General features: G+C 50.9%; 1 protein-coding gene across 1 annotated transcript; it reads right to left on the bottom strand.

Annotated features, from left to right (window-relative positions):
- Positions 1-4356: 4356 nt before the first annotated feature.
- LOC105914456 (LRR receptor-like serine/threonine-protein kinase GSO1) lies at positions 4357-9240 on the bottom strand. Its single transcript, XM_012846149.2, has one exon. It carries the CDS (start codon positions 7614-7616, stop codon positions 5466-5468), a length of 2151 nt encoding a protein of 716 aa, XP_012701603.1. The 5' UTR covers positions 7617-9240; the 3' UTR covers positions 4357-5465.
- Positions 9241-9252: the final 12 nt, after the last annotated feature.

Below are 9252 nucleotides of genomic sequence, written 5' to 3'. Positions count from 1 at the left end.
GCGTCAACGGGACCGTGGGTGCGCTTGAGCGTGTCGAGGACACCGATGACCATTTCATGCGCGTACCGACGTGGCTGGCACGTAGCGGTCTGGAATTTCCCGGAAGAACACTGGGAGCCGGAGAAGGTCAGGATATCTTCAGCTGCGTTGGCTCCGTGCTTGAGATTGATCCTTTCTGCATCCCAGGCCCAGGCCCAGGATTTGACCGTCCTGTATGCGGTTCGTGATCGAGCTACAGCACCCCCACATCCCCGACCGGATCGGTGTGCACACTCCAAGCGGGCGCGGCATTGTCCTCCGCCAGAGCGCTCTGCTGTTCTGGCCGAAGGACCAGCAGCTTGACGAAGAGGGAGCCTGGTTGCCGTTCTACGGTCCACCACCCGCCGCCGCCTGCTGCCCCTGGTCCCTTCCCCCTGCCTTTCGCCCCTAACAATGCGCCACAACAGCACGGACCTGCTCCACCGCCCCCCGCTGCAGGGCAACACGCACCCCCGCCACCTCCGCAACAGCTGCACCCCGCCGCGTTCCTTGGCGCTGCTATCCTGTGCCACGGCTTCATTAACGCGTTCTGACCGCGAACTCATGCAGATCGCTGGACGTGCGGATGAAGTCTGCGTCTAGCCACTTGACGCCCTCGCCGTCGCCCGGGTGCGCCATGGAAGCTCCCAACATCAATGTGCTCGTTTGGAACGTGCGAGGCCTCAATGCACGTTCCCGGCGCGACGCTCTGCGCGACCTTGTAGCTGAGGCAAATGGTGCGATTGTATGCTTACAAGAAACAAAACTGGCTGTACTCTCCCTGTTTCTTGTCGCTGAGATGCTTGGAAGCGAGTTTTCCTCCTCCTTTGATTACCTACCGTCTGACGGCACGAGAGGAGGGATCCTTGTCGCCTGCAGAAGCTCCGTTGCCACTTGTTCGCGCCTGGATGTTGGTCGTTTCTCTCTTACTGTATCGGTGAGCTTCGTGTCACAGGACACGCCTTGGTGCCTCACCACCGTATACGGGCCACAAGCCGAGGCTGATAAGATCGAGTTCTTGGATGAACTCCGTGCTGTTAAGCCCTACGCCGCGGCCATGTGGGTAATCGCGGGTGACTTCAACCTCACCCTCAATGCGTTGGACAAGAACTCGAGCAACATCAATCGGAGGAACATCGGAAGGTTCAAGTGGTTTGTAAATGATATGCAGCTCAAGGACGTTTATCTGCACGGACGGCGCTATACATGGAGCAATGAGAGAGAAGCACTGACTCTGGCGCAGCTTGATCGTGTCCTGGTCTCCATTGACTGGGATGCACATTATGGCTTCGCGTTCCTACAAGCTCTCTCCTCCGGTGCCTCCGACCACTGCCCGCTCCACCTGGCGACTAATGCCTACTTCACTTCTAAACGCCGGTTCCACTTCGAACCCCGGTGGATTGATCTGCCGGGCTTCATTGAAGTTGTTGCGGAAGCCTGGTCATCGACCTATCCCTCCACTGATCCTTTTGTTCGACTAGATCACAAACTCAAATGCACAGCTAGATCCTTGCAAAGCTGGAGCTCCAAGAAGGTGGGACAGATCCGCACCCAGCTGCTGGTGGCTAAGGCTGTAGTCCTTTGGCATGATAGAGCCCAGGAGCTACGCACATTGACTGCTGAGGAGCGGAGCCTTAGGACGCGGCTCAAGTATAAAACTCTCGGGCTGTCATCCCTCGAGCGCACAATGGCAAGGCAGCGGTCACGGCTACTGTTCTTACGGGACGGGGACGCCAACACCAAGCTTTTCCATATGACCGCATGCTATCGAACTAGGAAGAAATTCATCCCCAAACTTCAGTACGACGGGGTGGTCGCGGTCACTCACTCTGACAAGGAAGAGCTCCTGTACAGATACTTCCACTCCATCCTAGGCACCTCGCCAGAAGGGACTCGAGATGGTTGATCTCGCTGCCTTGGGCATCCAGGTGGCAGACCTTAATCACCTCAATGCTCCCTTCTCCGAACACGAGATTTGGAGTACTATTAAAGATCTTCCTACTGAGCGCGCCCCAAGCCTGGACGGGTTCACGGCTGAATTCTACCGGGAGACATGGACGGTCATCAAGTGCGACATCATTGCCTGCTTCAATGCGTTCTTCAGATGCGCTTGTGACCTATTTGGTCGTCTAAACACTGCTCTCATCACGCTCGTGCCCAAAAGACAGGATGCGGTGTCGCCGGCTGACTACCACCCAATCAGTCTAGTTCACAGCTTCGCAAAGTTGGTCGCCAAGTTGCTCTCCAATCGACTTGCGCTCGAAATGCACAGGTTGGTGGACGTTAACCAAAGCGCGTTCATCAAGAAATGTTCCATCCACGACAACTTCAAGTTTGTTGAACTCGTAGCGAAGACGCTACATAGGAAATGGAAGCCCAGCCTGCTCATCAAATTGGACATATCGAAAGCCTTTGATACCGTCTCCTGGCAATTTCTTATACACATGCTTCAAGCGAGCGGCTTTGGGGACAAATGGCGGGATTGGATAGCGATCCTCGTGTCCACGGCTTCAACACGGGTCCTCCTCAATGGAACCCCTGGAAGAATTATACGCAATGCTAGAGGATTACGGCAAGAAGACCCCCTTTCTCCTATGTTGTTCATTCTTGTTATGGAGGTGCTTCACCGGCTACTTGCCACGGCTGCCCAACAGGGGGTGCTCTCCCCTCCGGCTAACAGTGGCATACACCACCAATGTTCTCTCTATGCCGATGATGTTATCATCTTCGCAGCACCGCGCGTCCAAGACGTCATCACGATCAGAACTGTGCTTGACTTCTTTGGCCAAGTCTCTGGTCTCCGGACAAACATCCATAAAAGCCAGTTGGCGCCAATCTGCTGCACCGACGAGCAGATCTCCAGAATCCGGGACATTCTTCCTGCACAGATCGCGACTTTCCCCATCCAGTATCTTGGATTGCCTTTGATGGTTGGGCGCTTGAAGAAGTCCCACTTCCAACCCTTTATAGATAAAGTTGCTAGTAAGATCCCGAGTTGGAAGGCACAGCTCATGAACAAAGCCGGGAGGCTAACGGTCGTCAAATCGGTGATGTCCTTGGTTTGCACACATACACTCCTTGCGCTTGACGTCCTAGACTGGGTGCTGCGAGAGATTGATAAGAGCAGAAAAGGATTCCTTTGGGTAGGGAAGAACAAAGCACAGGGGGGCACTGTGCCATCTCCTGGCCAACTGCGTGCAGGCCATGCAGGTTTGGTGGCTTGGGGATTCCTGACCTCAAAATCTCTTCTCAAGCCCTTCGGCTTCGCTGGATGTGGCTAAAAAGATGTGGCTAAAAAGAACAGATGTGCAGCGCCCATGGATCCAATTAAGCACTGATTATGACAGTGACAAGAACCTGCGAAGTATCTTCCAAGCATCGATCCTAGTTCAGCTAGGTGATGGTAATGCGACTCTCTTCTAGGAGGACAACTGGCTGGGGGACTCCTCACCATGCTTCCTGGCACCAGACCTTTGTGCTATGGTTAAACCCAAAACAAGAAGAACCAGAACCGTAGCGGCAGCCCTGACAGACAAGGTGTGGATTCGCGAGATTGTCGGACGAGCTACAGTCAGCGGCATTAGGCAGTATGTCCAGCTTTGGCATACGGTTGCCACTGTCCATTTGCAGGCCGGCGTCGAGGATGTCGTCTCCTGGCGTTGGGAAGCCCGCGGGACATACTCTGCCCGATCGGCATACCATATGTTCTTCCGTGGCTCCACTGTCTTGCCGATCTTCATGACCGTGTGGCGCGCATGGGCGCCTTTGAAAGTTAAGTTCTTCATTTGTCTCGCGGTGATCTGGACCGCCACAAGGCGCAAACGGCATGGCTTGCAGAATACTGATGAGTGCAACCTCTGTGGACAAGAAGCTGAAACGGTGGATCACCTATTTAGCCATTGCGATTACTCCCGTCAGGTGTGGCTTTAGGTCGGGCAAACGACTAACAATCAGTTACCGAACCTTGCTCCAAATTCCAACTTGATTGATTGGTGGCTGTCTATCCGTGCTACTATGATCAACGTCAAGGCTAGAGGCCTGGATTCTACAGTCATGCTGGTATGCTGGAGGCTATGGAAAGACAGGAACGGCCGAGCCTTTGCAACTGACGTTGCTAGGACACCGCAACAGCTCCTGCCGATCATCGTCGAAGAAGCGTCACTCTGGGTTCAAAATGGTGCCCGAAACATGAAAGCTTTTGGTTGGAAGCCTCCTGATCGTTAGCTAGCGTTGCAAATTCTAGGTCTTAACTTCTGGAAGTAGGCGTTCCCTTTTAACAAATGTAATCTCACTATCTAATTCTCCTACTGTGTGCGAGTACCCGGTTAATGGCCCGCGTTGTACAAACATTAATTTACCTTCCTCTTAATTGAATGATACGCAGTTCTCCTACGTATTCTAGAAAAAAAATGTAGACTGTTAAAGGTTTCCAACAAGTCCTCAAGCAGAGTCACCGGGCTCAGTCTTCAAGATGAGGTCATCAATGTACACCGATGTAACTAATGTCAGTTCATGTCCACAACATATCATGGTGATGTTGCAGCAGCTACAAGTTTCCGATCTAGAACATAATTCTCCACATACATGTGCCAACACCGTCTGCAGTGTGCCCTTTCTTGAAGCAGACATGGCAGAGTGGGCGATCCTCATTGTTGTTGGAGTGACTGACACGGTTGTTGGAGAATTTTCCCCACTTCTTGACGAGACGGCTTGTTGTTGCTGTTGTTGCCACGGCCTCCTCCACGCATGCGCTAGTTTGTGGCTCCACTAGAGCCACGGCCTGGAGTAATTGGCTGACGACCCAGACTGACCTCCCTCATGGAGGAGATTCATCCAGTTTCCGAGAGATGGGGAACCCAGTACGAGGTTCCAATGGTTGGTTGGAATCGAAGACGAGCTGGCCATTGCGTGAGGCGTATAGGATTTTGCTAAGCTAGGCTCTGATGACCATCCTTGGACGCCAATATTACAATTACAAGAAACTGAAGGAACATATCCTACTTCTACACGTCCAAGGATTAGCAATCCTGTTACAGATATGAACTCGTTACACAAAAGACTAGAGACTTCCAGATACTTCTAACACAGACAAGCGCTAAGTTCGAAGTAACTTGCCAAACTTCTGTACTGTTCGTTGGAATAATTTTTCTGGACAGATTCGTATGACGGTATGAGCAAAAAATTAAATTGGGACGCCACCTGATATATAGACTATCCTTTTAGTTCATGTTACTCTTACACATCAGCTGGAAGGAAAACTGTTGAGAAAGATTTATGTGACTGATTGAGCCATAAGTATTTGGAGGTGCCATGAACTTGGTATATGGTTGAAGACACAATAAATTTTGGATCACGTCGTATAGCTGGCTTAGAGATATGGAAAATGGAATAGAACCTAGTAGTTCATTGCTGCTGTAGACTATCAAGATGCAACCTAACAAGGCTTGTCAGGGGATGGTGCCAGATAAGCTGTTGCCGGAAAGGTCGAGTTTTTGGAGATTTTTCATTGCAGTGATTGTTGTAGGGATTGTTCCAGTCAGGTGGTTTTCACTGAGAGACAGTACTACCAGGTTCCTAAGATTACTGACACTGCTTGGAATGGAACCGGAAAGCATGTTGGAGGAGAGATCCAACTCTTCAATACTGAGTAACTTTCCAATTGAATCTGGTAGTGATCCTTGGAATAAATTGCTGGATAGATTCAGATTGATCATCATCTGAAGATTACCAATGGAAGTTGGAATTTCACCTGATAACTGGTTGCTTGATAAATTCATAATGGCAACAGCTGTCAGTTTTCCAACATCAGCTGGTAGGGAACCACTCAAAGAGTTCAATGACAGATCAAGCTCAACAAGTTTCTGAAGGTGCCATAGAGTTGTCGGTATGGTTGAAGACAGTGAATTTTGTGACAACGTCATAACTTGCAGTTGGCTTAGACTACTGACACTGCTTGGAATAGAACCTCTTAGTTTATTGCCACCAAGATTCAAATAAACTAGGCTTGTTAATCTACTTATTTCTGCTGGGATGGTGCCAGACAAGCTGTTGCTGGAGAGGTTGAGTTCTTGGAGATTCTTCATCGCAGAGATTGTTGTGGGGATCTTCCCACTCAGGTGGTTATTACCGAGAGAAATTACTAACAGGTTGCTCAGATTGGCCAGTGTACTAGGGATGCTTCCAGTGATCATGTTGTAATCCGCTATGAAGTACTGCAATACCGTGCTGAGGTTTCCAATGTAGGGTGGTAGCATCCCTGTGAATGTATTGTTTGCTATGTTAATGGTATCCAGGCTCCTGCATTTGGATAATGCTGCCAGGAAATTGAGATTCCCACTGAGCTGGTTCCCATTGAACCAGATGCCACGGAGATTTAGCAAGTTTTGAAATGACACTGGCACTGGTCCAGTTAATCTGTTTCCAAACAAGTCTATTACCATAAGGTTAGATAGATTGCCTATGGATTCTGGGATGACACCTGCTATTTGGTTGTTTGCAAGGCCTAGAAAACTAAGATTTCTTAAATTTCCCAGTTCTGGTGGAATTTCCCCCTCAAGATTGTTCTCACTGACATCCAAACCAAGAAGCGTTGTTTGGTTGCTCAGCTCAGTCGGGATCTTCCCAGTGAGATCATTTGTTGACAGGTATATTTTGGTGAGGTTTGGCAGCGTCGCCAGCCATGAAGGCACAGTACCAGTGAAATTATTCACTGCAAGACTGAGCGCTTCAAGGTTCTGACAGGCGGAGAGACCCAAAGGGATAGGTCCATTGAACTGGTTTTCTGACAGAGATAACACTTGCAGCATAGGGAGGTGAAAGCTCTCATTTCCAGGAATTGGACCTGAGAGATTGTTCCGTCTGACAGCCAGTGCTTGCAGCTGGGACATATTGAAGAGAGAAGGTGGCATGGGGCCTGAGAGATGATTTTCGTCTAGGACTAGCATCTCCAACTTTAGCAGTGAGCTGAAACTATCAGGAATTGCTCCTGTCAGCCAATTCGACCCAAGATTTATTATACTCAAATTGGTTGAGTTGTTGAATAGGCCCTGTGGTATTGGTCCACTCAGTTCATTGAATTGCAATATTAAAGAAATAAGGCTGTGCAATTTTTGCAACTCATGTGGAATTCCCCCAAAGAAGTTATTTCGAGCAAGATCAAGCGTGTCAAGCCTAGTAAGGTTTCCAAGGATGTGTGGGATGGTACCTGACAAACTATTGTATGAAAGATTAAGAGTTTGAAGCCAGGGCAGACTGCCAAGCTCGTTTGGCACGGTGCCCATGATGCTGGTGTTGCTGAGGACAATGGTCGAGAGGAAAGAGAGATTACCAAGCTGTGGTGCGATGCTGCCCTGGAGCGGCACGTCGCTGAACTCCAGGCCGGTGACACGCTGACTGCGGTCACATGAGACGCCAGCCCACGAGCAGAAGGACGCAGTGGCAGTCCAGTTGCTGGCAAGGATGCCAAAGGGGTCCTTGAGCTGTGCTTTGAAGGCGAGCAGCGCAGCAAGGTCTGTGGTATTCGATGTTGGGGTGAGTGCAGAGGCGCATGTTGTGCTCAGCAAGAAGAGGAGCACCACGCGGATGAAGAAGAAGGCCATGTGGAGAGCCTAAGGAGTAAGGTCAATGGACTGTATATGGACGTGTGGTGTTCTTGAGTGCTCCTCTTCTTATATAAGCAGTTTTGGACATGCAGGTTTCAGCTGTCTCAAGTGGCTGGGAACAGAAAATGACTTGTTAGTACTTCTTTTTTCTTCTGACGAGGCATTGCATATGGGTATTTAGTTGAATATGGTCAACACGTTTCCTGTTTTACCTACATATATGATGTATGCTCCAAAGGTATGGATGAATGTGCCTCTTTTTCTTTATTACAGCTTAGTGGAAATAAAGACTTCTTTCCAAGGAACAGCTTTTCAGACGTAGCAAGCAACCTGTTATGGAGTAGATATGCTGGTTTTTTGTTTCCCCCATTCTTCTATATCTAACTTTGTGTGGCTTGGAAAACTTTCAGCAGGAAAAATCAGTGATTTCATTTTCTGCGGAATGGTTTTGCCAGATGGTCATGATGTAGTGCTACTGACTACAAGATAACAAGAACACGCGGAGGGGGTCAATTTGAGATGGTCCCGGCATGTACAGACGGGAACACACGGAAGTCTGGTTAGGCTGACCCTGATACTCTGATAGGTTGGTACGCGTTCAGATTCATGCAAATTAGCTCGCCAGTCCACATCATGGTTAGCCTGTAGGCCCTGCAACTTGACACATTATTTTAGGGTGACCATACCTTATTAGTCTGAAGATGCATGCAAGTTGATGCATATGCTGGTAGCTTTCTGGCTTGCTGGACCTTGCATGCATCATCTCCGTTCTTTTGTTTCTGGAGTCAACATGCATAGTCGAGCTGCAGGTGACCGGAGGTCCATGCATATCTCGCCATCGTATCAGATCAGAGGAAGCAACGTGTGAAACTTCTCTTTGTGGCGGGGCCCGGCTACCTGGAGGTTTGGGTGCGCGAGGGCGACTGGGACCACGCCGCCCACTTCGCCTTCGTGGAGGTCGAACCGCCGCTCGCCGCGGCAAACCCGGCCCCCCTCGTCCACTCGGCTCCCCCGCCGCCCGTGAGTCCGCGATGCTGGTCCAGTCAATCCGCGTCAACGGGACCGTGGTGCGCCTTGAGCGTGTCGAGGACACCGATGACCATTTCATGCGCGTACCGACGTGGCTGGCACGTAGCGGTCTGGAATTTCCCGGAAGAACACTGGGAGCCGGAGAAGGTCAGGATATCTTCAGCTGCGTTGGCTCCGTGCTTGAGATTGATCCTTTCTGCATCCCAGGCCCAGGCCCAGGATTTGACCGTCCTGTATGCGGTTCGTGATCGAGCTACAGCACCCCCACATCCCCGACCGGATCGGTGTGCACACTCCAAGCGGGCGCGGCATTGTCCTCCGCCAGAGCGCTCTGCTGTTCTGGCCGAAGGACCAGCAGCTTGACGAAGAGGGAGCCTGGTTGCCGTTCTACGGTCCACCACCCGCCGCCGCCTGCTGCCCCTGGTCCCTTCCCCCTGCCTTTCGCCCCTAACAATGCGCCACAACAGCACGGACCTGCTCCACCGCCCCCCGCTGCAGGGCAACACGCACCCCCGCCACCTCCGCAACAGCTGCACCCCGCCGCGTTCCTTGGCGCTGCTATCCTGTGCCACGGCTTCATTAACGCGTTCCCGCTCCCACGCTT

The sequence above is a fragment of the Setaria italica genome, chromosome V, assembly GCF_000263155.2.
Source record: "Setaria italica strain Yugu1 chromosome V, Setaria_italica_v2.0, whole genome shotgun sequence".
NCBI classification, from domain to species: Eukaryota; Viridiplantae; Streptophyta; class Magnoliopsida; order Poales; family Poaceae; genus Setaria; species Setaria italica.
Note: the sequence above shows the minus strand (reverse complement) of the source record. Positions and strands in the feature narration are given on the sequence as shown.

Excerpts from the sequence above, each read along its gene's own strand:
- LOC105914456 (XM_012846149.2), bottom strand. The coding sequence starts at position 7,616 with ATGGCCTTCTTCTTCATCCGCGTGGTGCTCCTCTTCTTGCTGAGCACA.